Source organism: Syngnathus typhle, linkage group LG1 (genome assembly GCF_033458585.1).
Source record: "Syngnathus typhle isolate RoL2023-S1 ecotype Sweden linkage group LG1, RoL_Styp_1.0, whole genome shotgun sequence".
In the NCBI taxonomy this organism is placed as follows: domain Eukaryota; kingdom Metazoa; phylum Chordata; class Actinopteri; order Syngnathiformes; family Syngnathidae; genus Syngnathus; species Syngnathus typhle.
The window spans coordinates 16,444,821-16,465,198 of NC_083738.1; the positions used below are offsets into that span (position 1 = coordinate 16,444,821).

The 20,378-nt window shown below is 42.2% G+C and overlaps 2 protein-coding genes across 8 annotated transcripts in view; one reads left to right on the forward strand and one right to left on the reverse strand.

Moving 5' to 3' along the window:
• Nucleotides 1-20,378, forward strand: part of macrod1 (mono-ADP ribosylhydrolase 1) — a 111,607-nt gene that overhangs the window by 19,207 nt on the left and 72,022 nt on the right. The window lies entirely within an intron of this gene.
• Nucleotides 3,991-20,378, reverse strand: part of flrt1b (fibronectin leucine rich transmembrane protein 1b) — a 38,743-nt gene continuing 22,355 nt past the window's right edge. For 3 of the 5 annotated variants that reach the window (XM_061282566.1, XM_061282557.1, XM_061282575.1), the window contains exons 2-3: nt 11,365-12,194; nt 3,991-8,992 (exon numbers count right to left, since the gene is read on the reverse strand). In XM_061282566.1, the coding sequence (XP_061138550.1) occupies nt 6,776-8,977 (2,202 nt within the window). In that variant the 5' untranslated portion in view covers nt 8,978-8,992; nt 11,365-12,194 and the 3' untranslated portion in view covers nt 3,991-6,775. Of the gene's footprint in view, nt 8,993-11,364; nt 12,195-18,016; nt 18,128-20,378 lie in introns of all 5 variants that reach the window. The other 2 variants (XM_061282582.1, XM_061282589.1) reach the window with 2 other exon arrangements.

Here is a 20,378-nt window from a genome sequence, read left to right on the forward strand (position 1 = left end):
CCCCCTACCACATATACTATTTGAAACGGTGCCCAGGCCTCTTGAAATGTTTTCATCAAAATATCCAAAGAATTAAAGACCATGTTTCTTGCCATGGTGAAATTGGTTTGTCGGATCTGTCCCGCGCAGTGTGCCATCCCACCCCACATGCTGGCTCTTGCTGGCTCGTTCCTGACAGCTTTTGGCCATCTACTACTATTGGAAGCAGATCCCAGAGAGTGGAAAATAACTGAGCGCTGTTGTTTACAGAGAATAAAACCATTTTTAAGCCACATAAACACGTCGCCAATCAAGCTCTTCCGCCAACACTTTCCCAGAGCAATGTTAGTGTTTTTTCCAAGAAGCAAATAACAGAAATTCTATTTATTCAATTGCACGCACACACATACACCCACACACTTTGACAATTTATAGGGATGTTTTCATAATAGTAATAATAAGATTAATTATTAATATTATAGTCATTTTCGGGTGATCCCACCACAGAAGAGCACGAGCGATGCCGACAAAATAAAATATGACAATGACATCAGGAAAAATAGTAACGTTCATGGCAAAAGCTGAACAGTACAGGTCACTGTCCCATCAAATGTGTGTACATTGTTAAGTGAGTTGCATGAAGTCTTTTCTGCTGTTTTTGATAGTGTTTTTTATTTTTTATTTTTTTTTAACACTTAAATGACATTTAAGAAAATGAAAAGTAAAAATGCTTCTCTGAACTGAACTGTACTGTAGAGTTGATTAAAGTTGACCTTGGTATGCATAGGTGCAGTATTCAATGAAATCATTTATCTCTTTCTGTGGGAATATTTCTTTTCAAAAATGGGATTAAATCCAAGGACCTCAGAGGTCTCGCTACATGCTGTGTGTCTATGACTCAGCCCTCTTGCAGTGTATTTAAATTTGAAGGATTGACCTACTAAGTGATGTACTATATATCTCTATAATGATCCCAGGTCATTGTGGGAAAGAGTAGATGCTTCTCCCGCAACATAGCGGAAAAATTGCACTTAACCTGGCCTTTGCATTGAAAAGCACTCGCATGAGTGTACAGTTTGCATATAGAACGCAGAAACGATGAACTATTGATTGTACTCCACATCACCGTCATGGCTGGATAGGAAGATTACGGTAATTTAAAACTGTCTTCTCTGAAATGCAGAGGTTGTCACAGATACCTACCGCTCACCTGGGTCCTCAACCTTTTGGTGGAGAGGCCACAGTGTGTCGCAGACTGCTAATGGAAGTCAAGAGCCAAGTGACAAATGCACAAAGATTCTTAATAAGATCAAGCAATTAAAACCAGGCCTGATGGGATATTGGCCTCTGAACATCTTAAATAGGATTTTCAATGCGCAAATTCTCACTGGAAATGGTATTGCAAGAAAAGCTTCAAATACAAATTTCGGAGAGCTTCTGATGCCATGCTGGGAAAATTTCAAAACTAAACAACTTTTCTTGTGTGTGTCATCATGTCATCACTCATTTAAAACTCAAGAGTAATCGATTAGCCGAATCATTGGTTCTTAAAAAGTGGTTTTGGAGTTCTATCCCTATATGTAAAATGTGTGCTTTGGTTCAATATTGTAGGTGTATATTGATCCTCGCCATATATTTGTCGTTATTTGCTGAAGAATAGACGCAACACAAAAAACCTAATGGAGCTAGTTTTTTTAACGCCACTTTGGTTTTATGTGTAAAGCTTTCCAATTCTGAAACCGCATTCTTAAAACAGTACTTTTAAAAAATTATTATTTAAAAATCTTAGAAATTGCAATACTCACTGACAGAGCAAATTGTGGTGGCACACTGAAATATGCTTCTCGCGTAATTGCAAACTAAAATAAATAAATCCTGTGAGTTGCACAATTTGCATGTGTTATCCTTCAAACATTGCATCCTGATTGCTGTCAGCTATTGTGTGAATGCAAAATGCAAACCTGAATGTCAAAGATGGACCATTTGTTAAAGAACACTGAAAAAGAAAACAGTGCTGGTTTTCATGGACGAGGCATAATAGTAGAAAAAATTGATATATTAAAAAACAAATGGGAGATTCTGAAAACCGGTTTCAAATCACGAAACCTAATTTGGAACATAACGATAAAGACATTTTGACATTAAACATTTGACAAATATTACTTCAGAATATATTTTTTCTTGAAAGCGATTATTACCATTTGAATGAAAACAACTTCCAATAATTCGCATAGCAGTAAAAAAAAAAAGGAAATTCAGCACGGTAAATTTTTACTGTTATTGATCTCATTATATGAAAATGGCCAATAAACAAATGATGAAGCCTCGGAACAGACCCACACCAATAAAAGTAAACTGACAGAAACGATAACTTAAAAGCTAGTAAGAGGCGTTAATACAATATTTACCGTTGGTGGCGCATCTGTGATTCCTAAACATCAGAATGCTGAGTGCGCCTCTGGCTTATGACCCTGCCTCAACCATTAACACCCTGGCTTGTGCTGTTAAAAAGACTCCATCCTCTCCAGAGTTTTTAAAGGCCATTCTCCTTATTCGTGCGACATGACCTTCTGCTCGGCTGCCATCGAATCCAAGTGCGGCTTCACGGTCCATTAACCCCAAAGCAAGCAAACAACCCCCATTGAAAGGCAAGACCTCGTCCTGCTGGAGGTGTACCGTTGCCGATGTCTTTGCAGAGCCTCCGGCATCATTAATGATGGCCGCTGCCACAAGGCCTCACATCCTCGCAATCTGTTTTCGCCTCCGCCATCTGGGGTAGGGGTTCACGAGTATCTGTGCTAAATCCAGCAGAATGCTAAACACCCGTTGATTTACAAAGGGAATCAAGACCGTTAACAGACGGCCTGCCTCCCGCCATTACGCTCATACACACACACACACAGCATTTGCCCCCCACCACCATCACAATTAGAGCGGGTCTTTGGACGCGTCACTTTGGTATGTGAACGGATTTTTAGGAAAGAAAAACATTTCATTTCATTTTTACTTACTTAGGTTGGGAGGAACAGGAGTTGCCCTTACCTGCTGCTTTTAATATATATTTGGTGTGGTATTAACTGAGCTGTATAGTATGTTCATTTAATGCAATGTGTGGTCTCTGTGAGGCATCGTACGTAGTGCGCGGGCTTCAAATTGCACTAGATGGCAAAACATTTTACACATTGTATCTTTAATTTGACAAGTTTTTTTTATTTTTTATATATATATAATTTCGTACTTGACAAATATCCCTTACTATGAAAAAGCTGAAACAAATAAGAACAGATTTTCTGCATGAAGAAAACCCGACTAACAAGCCCACTCCAAAACCAATTATTGGGTTTAGAAAAACAAAAGTCAAAACTAAATCAAAACTAAATATGATTAAATAAGTTGCACAGGTCATAGTGATGGAAAAAGGTTTGAAATGATTTCTCTGGGTCTCATTTTTTTGGATTTGACCAGGGCTGTGTAGACCTTTTAGAAGCACTGCATTTATGCTTGGAAATGCTTTAGCTTGGAATCTCAGTTGGTGTCAATTCAATTCTTGTTTTTAATCTGCATCCTCAGATAACACACCATATTTCCCATCCAGACACGCCTATCACAAGCACTCACACTAAGATACACTCGTATGCCTTTCACATCGATCCATTCAACAAGCAAGCATTAGCACTGGCTTGAATACTCCCCGACATTTCTAGTCAGGATCGTAAGCGCATCTGAACAAATGCACACTTGCAACTTTCTGGTGTGCTTGGACGCACAAATGTGTCAGGATGAAGTCGGATATGTCTGCTTCGCGTTTTGTGGTTTTCTTCCAAACTGGTTGGCCGCATGTATCTGCTTATGCATTGTGCCATATAATGAAGTCTTCTTCTTCTCATCACAAATCATATGAATTATCTTGGATTTTCATTTTTTTTCCCTTTAGGCAATCAAGTGATAGTCTTCTCTTGGTTTTAATGACACTCCTCCCATACACTCAAAGATAACTCTTAGAAAGACCGCTCTCTTTATTCAGCCTTTATTCATTCATGTAGAAAAGAAGACAACAGACCAATAACTGGAGTAAAATTCTGCACCCATTTTTATACATAACAGCGTTCTCATCATCACATCTGAGGGTGACATTTTTTTTTTCTCAAGGAATAAAGATTTCTACAGAGTGAAAGGTAGCCTCAGTGCTATTAAACAAAAACCTCAAAACAAGTGCAGACATTAAAAAAATAAATTAAAACAACACAGTAGCTTTGCCAATATCTCTAGTCAACTGTTCCTCCTCCCTTAGAATATACCGCCGGGGGCATTTGGAAAGCAGTTGGTGACCTCCCAGTTGTCTTGTGGTGTATGTTGAAGTGCACAGTGTGGCGGTCAGCCTGTTGTCCCTGTTATCAAAACATCCCTTTGTGTGTCTTTGCTGCATAAAGGCTACCGAAACTGGACGATAGACCCTGAGTCAACTGCATCTTTCCAGCTAGTTTATATCACACAAGATGGCAACTGAAATATCCGCTCGGTCAAAACAATCAGCAATTGTTTAATATTTATCTATATTATATTACATCTTAAGCAAGTGTTATAAAGTTGTTTTATTTAGAATGGACACATGCATCAGATCATATGCAATTGTGGAACCTTTTCAATTTTGCTTTTGCGCAAAGGAGTTGTAGGACCACACAGAAATGTAGAGGAGAGGGTACCGATGATAAGGGCCGATAATGGTATTGGGTTACGTATACTTAAGTTATTTAGTCTTCCACCGCTGTAGTGGGCACTATGCTGCTATATCGGCGAATCATCATTTGCTTCAGAAAGGTTTTTGTCTATATTTTTGCCGTCATTGTGTTGAAGGAAATTGTATAGCTATAAAAAAAATAGGTGAGGTAATGGTACTTGGTATCAGTGAGTATTCAAAAAGTGAATACTCATACTGGTATCGGTCTGAAAAAAAAAAGAGGTATCAAACATCCCTACAAAAAATAATTCAAAGGTCTTCTACGAGATTGTTGTCATTGTTTTAAAAAAAATCTTCTAATGAGGGTGATTTCAACAGGTTAAAAAATATTACAAATGTTAACTGATAACTAGTTAACGTTTACCTTCCAATTATAGTTTGTTTTTATTTTCAGTGTGGCCCTCATACTACTTTGTCCCATTTTGAACAATTGTCAGTTGTGAGATTGAATGTAACAGATAAAAAATTGAATTTTTGTATGGCCGTATAACTGTTTTTATCCATAAATGTACCCAGAATTTGATTTAATTTGACATTTGTCTATGGCAGTATAAATACACTGTAATTTAGTTTTTGACGTTACGGTTCATTATAATGTTAGAGTCATTTTTGGCATTGTAATTAGAACACTGTAGTTTCCATTTCCGTCAAAATATTATGAGGCCATAAAATGTTGCCGTTATTTAAACCAGTCTCAGTCGGCTAATTTGAGTTACTAAATTAAGGTTCTCAGATGCAGGAGTTGGTTTCTTTTTTCATCATTAGTGAGAATGAGTTAATATTGAGAAATCATAAAAATTAGACTGCTGCTATGTTTCTTCCTCATTTTCAGAATGGAAGACAAAATAACCTTTCTTCACATGTTGGTTATTTTACCATATACTATAATGTCATGTCCTTGAAAATATCTATTTAGCATTTCATTTCATACTAGTAAGAAGAAGTCCACTGTGAACTGAAACGAATTGTCCTCCAAATAATTTGGGGAACTTGACTTTTTGGTGTGCAGTAGTCAAATTGATGGGGTGAGGTTCTGATGCATGTCACCTTTCTCCAGATGTCTAGCCATGTTTTAACTACACTTGCGTTGTTCCAGAATCTTTTTAACTTGTCTCCTTTCTCTATATTGTTCCTGCTCCTACTTAAACCAACACAATTCTTTCAATCGCATTCCTAAAACAGCAGCCTTCACTCTCTCTTCTTCCTCATGTTTGCTCTTTCCATCCAAACATCTATCAATCCATCACAATGGCTCTCTCCCTCTCCTCTCGCTCTCTCTCCCCCACTCATTAGTCTACCCATGTGGTGGTTTGTGTCTCATGTCTTTGTCAGAACTGTTATCACTGCTGTCAGCTCCTTTGGCGAGAACAAAGTCGTCCTCTACTCACGGCACCACAAAAGACATGAGAGAAATGAAAGCGCCTCGGATAAAAACAAAGAGGCAGGAAGGAGGAACAATTAAATTGGGTGAAGTAATACAGGGTAAAGGAGGGGGCGCTTGGAACAAGTATTTTCATGTCAACCACAATTTACTGTCTTCAGTGGATTATAACAGCCATCAACTTCTTCCTCTGTCATCCCGTCATTGACACAGCAAAGAGCATACGGTTGATCGGAAGATGTGGGAGCTGTCTATATACACATTAATTGGCTGTCCTGGGTAGTATAAATATATCTCCTTCTACATCAGCTAAGCCTAGTATATCAACCTCAAATAAGTTACTGTGTATGAAGAACAGCAGTTTTGAAAGACACAGAGATAGCCAAAAGAGAGAAATCCAACCATATATAAATAGCACTGAAAGAAGGGCCTACTGTAATGTGCTACAGTAGTAGAGTACAGTATAGCAGGACAATTACTTCTGTCACGCAATAGCAATATCCAAATCCACATGGCTGAAAACGGTCTCTTCTACTTAGCAAACATATCAGACTTGAACCAGCTGAGGCACAAAGGGTACTTTGGAAACCAAGGACAAGAGATGGCCAGTGGCCACAGGGTCGTCATCGTAAAATGGCGCCAGGCATTCAAGGCTCAGGGAGTGCGGCCCTGTTTCATCACGTGTAGGCATAATCTATGTCGGGGATACCGCCCTCTCTGTAGCCACGGTTGGTACCATAAGTGACATGATGTTGGCTGGTTTGGCTAAGAATGGTGCCATTGAGGCTGCCGGCTCTGTGGTTGCTCCTGTACGTCCCGTTTGCATGGGAAGAAGAAGAAGAAGAAGAGGGGAATATGGTGTGGATGTAGGTGACGTCCTCCAGCTTGGGCTGCAGTGGCTGGTGAGCCATGGCTGTCATCTGAAACCCTGCTGGAGGGGCTCTGATCTCTAAGATAGAATTGTCTTTCTTGGTGCCCGACTCTACATAGTCATCGTAATTTTTTGCTCCTCGGCCTCTGTTGTATGAATGAGAGTCCCCTGACTTGTAACTTGTTCTTTGTCCATACCAGCAAAAAATACCAAAGATGAGTAGTAGGCTTACTAACGCCGTGGCTCCCCCAATGATCCCTGCCAATGGCAAGGCTGATAGCTCAGAGTCTTGTGTGTCCTTATCCGACCCCTCTCCCCTGGAGTTCACCACGGCCTCTCCAGTTTCTATCTGAGCACAGGCTGGAGTAGAATCTTTATTGTTCGTTTCAACGCTGCCAACGCGAGCCGTCCCCATGTTGGAGCCGAGAAAGGTCTCCTGTCGTAATGGCAGCAGGCAAATGAGGTAATGCGAACGCGGTGTGAGTTGGGTAAGATGGTACTGCCTTCTCTCTCCGGGAACAAGAGTCTCTGTGATGGAACCGAGTGCCGCACTGGTACCTAACCTCAGCCATGACAAACGGAATGAGGGCGCCGGCTGTGGGCACAACCAGCTGACCAGAACGCTGTCCGCAGATAGAGCTTTCACGGTCAACTCCAGGGCTCCTCCGGTTACATGCCCCTCTCCCCCTGCAGGCAGAGGCATAACTAGGCCCGGCCGCTTAGCTCGGAGTGTGAAGAGGGAACCTTGCGTGGGGACCAACAAAGAGTTAGTGGTGGTGCTGGCATGGGGAACTGAGCCCACAGCTTGCCCGTCCCCTCCAACGCTGTCATCACCTCCTCCGTTCTTTTCTGATGGGTTGACCCCAACACCAGTGGCCGGACCAGCTGGAGGTCCTTCACACTGCTCCATTAGATCGGTAAGGTCTTTAAGAGACTGGCCCTTCACTGCCTCAGGTCCCTGACAGGTCAAACCCCTGACTGTTACAGCAGAGCCCCAGCTATGAAGCCATGCATGGAGCCAGCGAAGGCTGCAACTACAGTACCAGGGGTTTCCTCGTAGCAGCAGCAACTCCAAACTATCTGTGTCCTTAAAAAGCCCCCGAGGGAGACTGGTCAGATTGTTTCCCGATAGGTCTAGCTTCTGGAGCCGTCGCATTCCGTCCAGAGCCCCTCGCGGTATGTGAGTCATCCCGTTGTCCTGTAAATGGAGTCGAACGAGATGAGATGACGGGAGGTTGACCGGTGGAGACTGCATGGCATTTCGGACTAGTGATAGCTCTGTCAGATTGGAAAGGCGGGAAAAGGTGTCATCTGCAATGCGTGTGTTGGCTAGCAGGTTCCCGTCCAGGACCAAGCGACGTAAGGAGGAGAGCCCTCGGAAGGCATGTGTGGGAATGGTGTTGATTCGGTTGTCGTCTAATCGCAGCTCCTCCAAGGACGCAGGCAATCCCGCAGGGATGCTGGACAAGTGGTTCCGAGAGAGAAACAGCAGTCTGAGCCGTGGAGTCCCAGAGAAAGCGCGCTCCTGTATGCTAACTGTAGATATTGAATTATCATCCAAGTGTAGACGCTCCAGTAGTGGTAACTTGGCCAAAGATGATCGGGGTAACGTTCGTATGTTGTTATCCTGCAAATGCAGCTCTCGTAATGAAGGTGGAAGGTGTATAGGGAATTCATCCAACTGGTTAGCATACAGGTAAATCACTCGTATGGAAGTGCTGCGCTCCAGTGACGGAGGCAGGCCGGCATTACTCAGTCGGTTGCTTTGCAGGTAGAGGATGGCAGCCGTCAACGGTAGAGGAGGAATTAGACTGAGTCCGCGGTCGTTGCAGTAGACAAAACCCTCATCGCAACGGCAGACTGAGGGACAGACAATTCCTTCCTCTCCCTCACCCGTCTCCAAGGCGATTGCGGCTGCTGCCAGTTCCAGCACCTCAGCCAATAAGGTGAGGCATAGCAGGAGCAGGAAGAGCCAATCGCGAAGCTCCGCAAGACTTTCAGTTGCCATGTTGGTGCCCAGCTCCTGATGGGGGAAACAAAAGAAACTTTTTTAAAACTACTGCCAAAGCTCAGCGAAGAGTGGACTGTATTTACAATATTATGTTCGCACAAAGCCGATTTCTTGCTCATTGCTCCACGCAGTGTATAAAAAGTGAAGTTTACGATGGAAAGTACAATCCCAATTCAACGGAAACCTCTCCGAATAGCATTTTCAGTGACCTAAAAAGAGATTTGTACGCATCGTAACAGCCGAAACACGATCAAGAATGGACGTTTTTAGTCGATGATCTGCCTATCACTCTTGAACCGCTTGACGTGAATGCGGTCAACTGTTACTAAATGCAAAGTTTTTCCTCTTACTTCAGTAGATCTGGGGATTGAATCGTGAAACATACTCTGGAGAGCCTGTCCATTATTATTTGGGTCAGCGCAACCGAGCACAAGACAAATGGGCAATTTAACGCAGAGAGAGCTGTGTGGTGGAGTGATTGGCTGAAGAAGATTACGAGAATCAGGGAAACCAAATGGATGACGGGGATGGAGAAAATTGGACAGTGACAGAGATTAACTGAAATGGAGTGACTGACATGAAACTAAAATGGCAAAATGATTGGGAGGAGGAAATCCGATTAATTGTACGCATTTCTGTTGATAGCTGTGAAGACAACAGGCGTAATAACCTCGGTGTGACAGCGCTACATTAAACCCCACAATGAAGTGAAGCAATCGAAATGCTGAATCCCTTCATACTTGGAGAAATGCCCACACATACTGAAGAAGCAATCATAAAGCACTCACAAACAATTGTCTCAATGAAAGGCGGCATCCATAAAGCACATCTTGTCTTAGTTTTTCTATTGTTTGTGAAATGTCTTTGAATTATTCAGGCTTGAAATTTCCTGAAATTTAGAGGGTAGAATCTTTTTCCAACTGCCTATATTTGTATTTGCTTGTGTGCCAGTACGCACCAATATATATAACATGAAAACAACCAAATAATTGTCTGCTCTCAATTTCACTTGCTGTGTGTGAACTATTTTTAGTACTCAAATAACACACAGTGGTGAAAGTTGTGTTGATTACACTGTGGCCTCGACTCATTTGATTCCCTTCTTTTTCTTTTTGCCTGTGGCTATATTTTTTCCCCCCGACATGATTTGACAGCACATTTGACAAACAAATCCTCTCAAGGCAAGTATTTTTTTCTTTTCCTCTCTGTGCAAATGCGCCCGTGTGCATGGGCCAGGATACAAACTCCAGCTTGCTAGATGCAAACTAGCCCCTTAGCTGCAGTCAAAATCCATGCAAAGTGAATGAGACATGGCAACAATAGAACGGACCGAAGGGCTTGGGGATTTGTCGAGGAAGAGTAGGGGGGACAAATGAAAATGAGAAAAGGAGGCAGATGGAAAGCTGCTCTGTCAGTCACAGGTGGAGAGAGGCAACGGCAGTAAAGCAAGACAAAAAGCCTTATTATAAAAACAATCAGGATTGAGCCTGAAACCCAATTTTCTGCTGAGCTTAATTAACTAGATAATGTCATACTGCATCCATGTGAAAATGGTAGGAAAGTTGGTCACAAATGTCCCCCTAGATATGGGGTGGCCAGAGTGATGTAGTTGTGCCCCTTTGTGCTCCTTTTTGTAAAAAAAAAAAAAAAAAAAAATCAACCACCATTACTTTTGACGGAAGTTGCTACGCAATAGCCAAAAAACCCCAAAACAGTCTGTATGCTGGGTAGTATGGTATTGACCCAATAGTTTTTTTTATGCTCCTTTTTTCCCCTTCCAAACGTAATTCCAAGTTTCCATTTTAGCATTTGAAGAGTTTGCAGCATTTAAAAGGAACATATCTGACTCAAGACATTGGGAAAGGTCTACGAATATCAATAGGCTTATGCGTCAATACAACACTATAACGCTTCTCCTTTTTGAGCTTTACTTTCTTTCCCTAACACATCTCGAGAATGACCCTCGGAATTATGCTATTTACGCATTTTTTTCTTTCACAGTAAATCTATTAGGTTTTGCCCGCTCCAATCCATTTCTACCTCTGGCATATTTCTCATGTGTCGCCCTTTGTCGGTTGAATTGGCCACACATACTCAGATTCAATCAATCAACTCGTTTATATATTTGGCCCAGCTATAACATCTCCTTTCGTTTCATTTTCCAAATCTATCTGAAGAACTTGACAAATCAAGTGGTTCCCTTTTTTTTTTTTTTGCAGATGACATGTACTTGGTTCCATGTCAATACGCTATTAATAATTGGTTGTGATTGGACCATTCAAGAGCTCTTTAGAAAATAAACGAATAGGATGTGTGTGTGTGTGTGTAAGAGGATGACACAGAATGTAAGAGGTCTTAGGTATGATTGCTTGGGGCTTGCTAACCTGTTCAGTCTGTGCCTTTCACTTCTGCCGCAGTCGCGTTTCTCGTTGAGGAAATGGTTGAAAGGAGTTTTTTTGAGCGACTGAGGATGTCACTGTCGGTCTCTGCGCTCCGTCTTCCTGGGGTTGTTTAGATGTATAGTTTCGTTCCTTGGGGAAATGGGCTGTTCCTCAGCGTGGACAAATGATGATAGGGATAATGATAGTCTTTACTGCAGGGCTCCAGTAGCAACACCAGCATGGCTTAGGGCCACCACATTTGTGTGCTGTGTTTTTTTACTGCCAGGCTCTCTCACTGTATCTTTGAATAAGAGGGTTGTTAGGCCTGCCAACTCAAGTCATCTTCACCAAGCGTCCAGAGGCCTAATTCAGAAAACACTCCTCTAACACCAAAAGATGACAGTTTGGCCAGACAATCCCAAGATCAGTGTTAGGCACGAGTGTCCTTCTCAGAAGTCAAAGACATTCCAGGATGTTTGCGTTAGCTGTGGGTCATGCAAAAACAAAATTGTGTTGGACCACACACCCTTTTCAAGTTGTCCTCTGGTTTTACTTTGCGAGCTAAGCAACGATAAGTGTCCTGAAAAATCCTCTTGAAGGAGTTTCAATTCAGTTCGGTCATGTCCAGATTCTTTTTTGATGCCTCGCACAAAATGTTATTTTGAATTCCTTTCCTTTCAACTACTGCCTCACTGTTAAAAGTAGTCCACTCTATTCACGGCTTTGATGGCCAGTCCAAGGCGAAAAGTCTCCCGCCGGTCGCTAGAATAGTTCTTCTGTGTATGCTGAAGGTGCACTTCACTGATGATTGCTTCAGCAGCTTGCTATGATGCCTGGAAGGACAGAGAAGAACACGCTATTTACACTTCTTGTTTGAAATCGTATGTTCGAGAGCTCGTTCCAAACATACAATTAATGCAGTTGGTGTTGATTGTTCGTTGTTTTCCAACACGGACAAAGGATAGTCAGGGGATTATTGATTCAGTGTTCTCATTCACATCAAATGTCAGGCTTGGTTAATCCCAATCATTCAATTAAAGATCTATTCTTAGCCTGATATTTTCTTAAAAACACTACAAACAAGAGTCAAAAGATTATCGGAAGGTTTGTGTGCAGTTCAGCCTGAACACAAAGCAACCAAGAGAAAGTCTGAGGGAATCAAATTTAATTAGTGAGACGCGGCCGCGTGATGAGGATGCATAAATGTCAGCCTTTTGCATTGGTTCCGGGCCAGTTCATTAACTGCAGTTTAGGGAAAGATCAAACTAAAACTGTTGGACACAGGAGCTTTCAATATTTCTGGCTCATGACACTCATTAAATGTCGTGATGCCTGCTTGCACTCCCAGTCACTTGCTGCTACTATTGCAGTGTATCTTGCACAAATTAGGTTTCGAGTGAAGAACGTCATCCTTTCACAACGCAAAAGCACTAATGCAATATTCAAGCGGTTTAAAACCAACACGATTTAACTCTTTACTTTTCTTGTCAGATATGTTAAATATTATCACTCAAGAAATGGGTTGCCACGGTAAAGGAGGACGGACAACAAGAGAAAACAAAAAATCTTAGCAAGTTTCCATCCTAAAACAATATGCAAAATAATTATCACCCTCTGAAATACTTCCTGAAGGTCAACCCTTGATCTATGCAGCACATAATTCCCTTTGAGCGTAAATATCCCATTATTAAGGAAACCTTGCTTTACAGCTGCGCATAGATCTTTTTTTTTTTTAATTATTATTTAAACAAAGCAATCGAGCTTTCATTAAGCACCACTTCCTAAGTGGTTGTACCTTGAGTGCAAAATCAAGCTCCCAGGTGAACACTGGCTGTAGCAAGACAAAAGTCCTCATCAGGAATACAGAGTGTACAGAGACAAACTCATCAAGGCCATTAACTGCTCCGCTGCGTTCGCTCGCTTTTTCACTCCATCCCGGAATAAGTAGACTACATAACCAACTGGGACATTATCGTGCCGTTTGCTTAAACACAAATAGAGACAAATAAAGCTGTTCTCGTTTTTATTGTCCAAAGATGCACATGCTTAGAGGAACTTGGTCAGAGGTCTTACGTATGTCTTATATAGACATTTTTATCCTTAAACTTAACTGGTTGAAAAAAGTGGCACTGTTGAGAGTGGCAGTTCAAGTTGTGTGTGATGTGGTGAATTGTTCTTTTTATAAAACAACCCTGGGTCTCATTTGTGACGACTGATTTATTTTGTATACACAGCATGGTGAACATGTGTAAGGAAAACCGCTCGACCTGAAACGGAATGCGGAACTACGCACGGCTGCAAAGCACGTCCACTTGTTGACTGGATTTGGAGTCATGAGACGATGTCAATAATCACAGCTGGAGCTTTGTGCTTTCCACCCCTTGCACATTACAAACTGTCAAAACCATCCAAGTTGTCCAGCCATCAGTCATCCAAATCAATACTTTGAACAACTCGGTCTCCCGATGTACTTTAGAGCCCAACATTTCAAAAATTGAAAATATCAAAGGTTGTGCACTTCGGATTTGATCTTCCCGTTGTTAGGATGAACAGACAATAAATCTGATGAGTTTTCCCCTTGTAGAAGAAGTCGACCTTTGGGTATTCTTTAGGGGTACTGTGGTGTGGTAGGGCAGTGATATGCAGAATGTGCTGAGGAAGACAGCGTTGACTGGCCTCTGATTAGGCACAAGGGCCCTCCAAAGGTCCATAAATAGGATAAATAAAGCAAAAATTACTCTGAGATCCCTAATCTACAACATACCTCTATGTCTTCCTGAAACTGTGGTCCATTTAGATCCTTCATTTAAATCAAGAAAGGTGTTTGAAATGTGAGATGTAAACTCTTCACAGAAATGCCGGAGCTCAGAATACGATACTGTACTACACTGTAAAATGACCTTAATCAAGATTTCTGATAGTGGCAGTCGATTATCTTTTGTTTGTCTCTAAATCCGTAGCAGTTGGAGGTTGCCCGCTTTTCTGGAATGACCTTAGTTAATCCACTGTATAAATGATCACTGAGGGGGTTCTAATGACCTCCATTTGCCACGCATGAACCGCAAATGCCACCTTCAGTGAAACGAACAGTCACTTTTGTGCCAGACAATACGCAGAGCTTTAGGCAGTGTGAATCAGACAAGGGAAGGTTAAAACAAAGAATTTGGGTAGAAGGGAAAACAACGTTGCACTGGAAAGGATTCTCTGACACTTTGGTGTCATGTCACGCTGCAAGTGGTAACTCGAGGCTTTTGTTGAAGATATATTGCATATTGTCAAATAGACTCGTATATAAATCTCTTTTCTCATGCAGTAGAGGGTAAAAGGTGAAATCAAGTTCTTTTTCTTGAAAACCTCACTGCCATTCTACACTGACTAAAAGGCAGATATTTGTATTCAGTTCATGATAAACACCCGAATGGCTCTAGAACAGTTGAGGTATTACAGGAAGATAGCTTTTGTCACTTGTTCTGGTATTAAAATGCTTCAAACAATGATAAGCCTGAAGGAAAAGGAAAGACATTACTCCCCTTTGTGACATTTATTCGCTTGGATTCTACTGAGCAATAGTAGGAGAATTAAAAAGAAAAAGGGGGCTATGCGCTATTTTTCACAAGTGTTGTGGACAATATCTTCTCAGACTGATCAATCTTCACTGGTAACCCTAACCACTCCCTCTCTTAACTTGTTTTGTCCTGTAAAAAACAAGAGAGCATCTCATTGCTGAAGGGGACACACTGCTTGTGTGTGACAATCCATGGAGCCATCCTTTGTTGTTCCCTATTCCTTGCCTAGCACAATTATGAATACATATGAAGCTAAACATGTCACCTAAGAACAACATTGAGACACATGATTGTTCTTGAAATGGGAAATCCCAAAATATGGTCATTCTCTCTCAATTTGATTGTATGCGAGTCTGCAGTAACATTACAGACCGAGACTGATTTTGCATAGACTTGTTCTTGGTAATCATCGTGGGTGCCTATTTTCAGGGTAACCCATGAAAGGAATTTTTACACATTTCAAAGAATCACAGAGCATTACTAACTCAGCAAGGTCCCAATTATGCAACTTTACACACATCTGATGAGCTGTATCAAATTGGCAGTTCTTTAAGGTTTTATGCAAAATTGGTTGTAAAAAATTGTAACGTCATATTTCGTGGATTTATCAAATGACTCACAGGACTATCTTCCACTCAAGACAGTTGCTTCTACCAGCCTTCCCTTTTTCTATAGTGTAAGCTCCTCTAGATGACCTTCTATTTTCATTCGTGCAGCTTTGAAACATTTTAATATACAGCGGCGGGGAAATTAACTGTATCAAACCTCAATTTCCATCAAAGCTTCGCTCCATCAGGCTGTTGCGAAAAATAGAGAGTAAAGAAAAGTGACAGCTGTGATACTTGGCAGTGTGCTCGCTCTGTAGGGAGCTCGGAGACAGGAAGTGAGGGGAATCGAAGCTAGGGATTAATAGTGGGACTGAATTGTGAGCACTTTGTAATCATGGGGCTGTCTAACCTCGGTGTTAGTGAGGTTGATGAGCATGCGTCCCCGCTGACACGCACTCTCTCCACATCCACGCTGCTGAATATTAAAATGGGGAGGAGAATTCCTCGGAGCCCCATTGTCAGGCGGGCTTATTGTTCTCTCCTGGCCTTTGGCTCGCAACGCATCTGTGTGTTTTTAGTATTAATGCGCAAATGGGTGTCTGCAATGTGTGCTTATGCATATAACGGCCGCATCTTCGCAGCATGTGGCGCCCGTCCGCAGCCGAGCGGCAGTTAAGGATGGCAGTCAGGGTGATGGGTGGGGCATTGACGGCCCGGCGTGGACCATAAAGACGAGCGGCTCGAGCGCAATCCAAGCAGCCGTCCGGGCCAAATGCTGGCAATTATTTCACCTGGAGGCGCCATCTCTTAAAATGAACACTCTCATTAAAATTGGCCATGTGTGCTCACTGCGCACACGTGTGCGCATTTAAATGCGTGCTTGCAGTTTAGCAAAGTCTTTGGCAGCACAGATGTTCGTCGTGCAAACATCACAGTGTGTGTGTGTGTGTGTGTCAGAGTCTATTTGAAAAGAGTTTGATTGGGGTGGTATGAAATATGATACATACAGGTGAAAATCAAGTGGATACATTTGGTATTAAAATATGAAGAATGCTGATTCCAATCGACACGCCTTCATAACATTTAGCTCTTGGTGTAAAAGAGTACTTTTGTTAAAAGCTGTTATGAAAGGGTTAGTGGTGAATGTCACCCATGAAAAAAAGTTAATTGCTTGTATTAGCTTTTGATTGCACTGGAAAATTATGTTTCATAATACTTATTCCAACAGTCTATTCATTCTTATAGAAAAGCAAAACATGGAGAGAGTCCTTGTTGCTGAAAGGTTCTGGTATAGTCATTGAACAGGGGGAAGGATCTTTTCCTCTTCAGAATACCCACAATCTCTATTTTATTTTCGCCCGTTTCCTTTGTGTTTGTGGCCCTCTGCGTCCTTCTATAGAATTGCAACATGTTTCTGTGGTTAAATGAAAATGTCCTGTCCATTGCATGTGAAGATTCAAAACCTAATTCAGGGTTTGCTTGCTGCGCAGTGTATTTTTTTTCACAATCATCCACTATAGAACGTCCGATTACCCGCTTGGGGACAACATGCAAAGTCCGCACAAAAAAAAAACAGTCAGGATTTGAACCTGAAACCTTGTTCTGCCTCGTAATCAATTGCTCAAAAAACAAGTATCAATGTATCAACCCTTCCCGAGTTATCTAAAATGTTCAGTGTGAATAAAACATTGTGCCCTGGAAAGATATCTGATTAATTCATCGAATTAATTTATTTTCCTCATGATTGTCCAATTTACATACGTTATAATAAGTTGGCGTTAGTTACACTGTATTGCAAGTAACGGCTGTATGTTGGTGTTCCTGGATTTATACGTGTGTTTACTTGCGTGTGTGTGCGACTGTTTAACTAACCCGCACACGTAACATTCCCATCTCTGCCTCCCTCTTTCTCATTTATGGAGCAGGCGGCAAAGAGAAGGAATTGTAGGGGATGGGGGAGCGCGAATGAGAAAACCAGTTAAATATGAAGCAAGAGAGGGAGGATGAGATGGTGAAATAGGGGAGGGAAAAGAGGTAGGGTGGTTGCAAAGGTGCATACAGGAAAAAATTAAGTCTGGTTGGAGTAAAATGGGGAGTCGGGGGGGGGGACGAGAGCAAGAAGAGCCTGGGAAGAGGCGAGATAGAGGCAGAGGCGACAAGATGGGGGCGCGAGAAGGAAAAGAGGTGGAGGAGGAGGAGGTGACAGATTTATGAAGCCATTGGAATGTAATTTGGAGGCAGAAATTACTGTCAGCCTGTGCGAGGTTTAAAGTCGCTGAAGCCTGACTGCAGGGCCCCGCCTCCATGTGTGTGCGTGGCAGCCGGCAAAGACAAACGGCTCGCAAATGCGATGCACAACAACGCCACAAAAGCTCTGACCTGCAGCTACTTGTCTTTCATGGCAAACGCGTGAGCATGTGCACGCCCGCTGCTCGTCCACGCAGGAGCAATGCGACAACATGGCATCGGAACATAACCCAGCATTCATATTTAGCACTTCATATTTCATCCATGCTTGAAAACACAGATAGACACGCATACATGCAGTCAGTCTTGTCAGCCTCCGAGGGCCCGGCGGAGTCAGTCGAGGGTGTCGGTCGGCATGGACAGAATGAAGGTTGGGTGCAGGTTTGGCCTGGAGTCGGGGCGGCACTGAGCGAAAGAGTGACAGGAAGGTAGAGGTGAGAAATGGAAATGAGAGCGAGAGATTCTTAAAGCGGAAGTCAACCCAAGATGTCTACAGTTGGCATATTTACTCAACAGCAGTTTTTAGTCTACCAAGATTTTGTTCTTCAAAAACCTGGTATTTACTCACCAAATGGAGGCGCATTTTTTTGCTCGTTAGTAAAAAGAATATCATGTATAACTGCGTTTGAAAATTCACTCTGATGTCCGTGCACTATTCCGAGTGTGCATGTGTTTTTGTTGTTTTTCTTGCACTCCCAATTTGCGAGTGGCAAAACTTGAGCAACGCACCAAATTTCTGAACGGCAGTTTGTGCTCCGAGTGTATTTTTGAATGCACCATTATTTGGCGGGTTTAGTCACGTGACGTTACAACAGATGTTCCTGGAAGAAGGCGAAAGGCGCTGGTGATGTGCTTTTCGATCGACAACGGGATGGAAATGCCCAACGTGGCGCCCCTCTGAGGTTGCTGAATCATTGCTGTTATTCCAGAAATGTAACGTTAATCCCATTTTCTATTGTTGCTGGCACATACAGTGTATTCTAAAAGGAAATTCCTTAGGGTTCCCTTCCGCTTTAAGTAGGCTAAAAAGAAGAGCGTGAGGGATGTGACCAGCTTTCTAACGCCGATACACACAGCTTCCATTTAGCGTGAGGCGGCCAGAGAAGGCGAGAGATGAGGGGAGCGGCCGAGCAAGGATAATCAGCAGAGATCTCAAGGCGATACAGTGTTTGTGAAACATACACAAGCACACACTCACACACAAACACACGTGAAATGACGTGTGAGCCTCTAATTTATCCTCATCAGACAAAACCAGTGGACACAGCCAAGATATTTTTTCGTTTTCCTCCCCCTCTACTGTCAGTGAAAAAAGAACAATGTGTTAATTCACATGTGGAAAATTAAAGCACAGAAGATGTAATTATTGGAAAAAGAAAAGAATTGGCACATGCTGTGTTTTTATAAAGGTGCAAATGCTTACAGATTTGCGTTTGTGATTCTCCTGCTGAATCAATCACTTATATGTTTAATGTGTTTGTGCTTTAGGTCGTGTTCATTGTGATACTGAGGCCATTCGCATTCACATACCGAGACCATTGAAGTTATACGAGGCGTGACCTCTTACCTTTGATTAATGAAACTTTGTCGGCGCGGGATTTTAATAATGATAGAGATAATGCAAAACACCCATAGGCATCTAATGACTTTGAACTTCCGGCCCTCAATTCAAAACCTTAAAGGACTATTCAGCTGCGGCAGATCATGAGTACTTTTGGGGTTACGTCTATTCCAATAATGGAGATGCATGTGAGTATTTAGAGATATGGTCAACCCCTGTTTTTCGCGGGGGATAGGGCCTGGAGACCCACAAATTGCGAAGAGGCATCATTTCTAAATAAGATGTATTGAATTGCATTACTGTGTGTGTCTGATAAGGCCGTTGAAGGTTTGAAGAAAATCTATTAAGTCCTATTAAAAGGAAACTGCATTGATTTGACACTTAGCTATAACAGCCATCTTGCGCTTTATGACATTAGAAAATGAAAAAAGTTCTGGCTGTGAAAATGAGAAAGAATCTTTCAACGCTAGGGAGAGAGCTGCATTTAGGAAAATTGTCACCCATAGCCAAATCAAATCCTGTGTAGTTGCGCGGACTCCAATGACGTGTTTGCAAATTGAAGATGAAAAGTGGACACTTGTAGCATAATCCAGGATTTGGAGCAGAAAATAGTATCAGCAAAATGTAGGCACGAGTGTACAACATCCCTGGTCTAAGTTGAGCACTAATCCTTTCCTGTCAGAAATTGAATAAATGAGCGAGGCAAGAGCACACAGCATCGTACTTCCTTAGTGATGCACTTTGCCATCACTTTGAGTCCACGTTTAGCCCATTTGCCGTGTATTCTGATATCGGAGGCACCGTTTTCTTTTTTTACTCCAAACATTGTCATAAGACTGCCAAAGACCCGTATGAATTTTTTGACATTATCACAAAACACGTTGCTATCAGTCGTTCCTCACAAACAGACGCGCAACTGTTTTGCGTACGCTGACGAATATAAACCTTGTCACCTTGCTCGCGCAAACGTTTGTGCTCTTCCCAACTCTCTGACTTTCTCACTGTTGCTCAAACCAGAATTGTTTTTTTGTTCTTCCCTCCGGTGAGTAGTAATCATACTCTTTTGCCCCGTGACAATGCAACCTCCCACTTAGG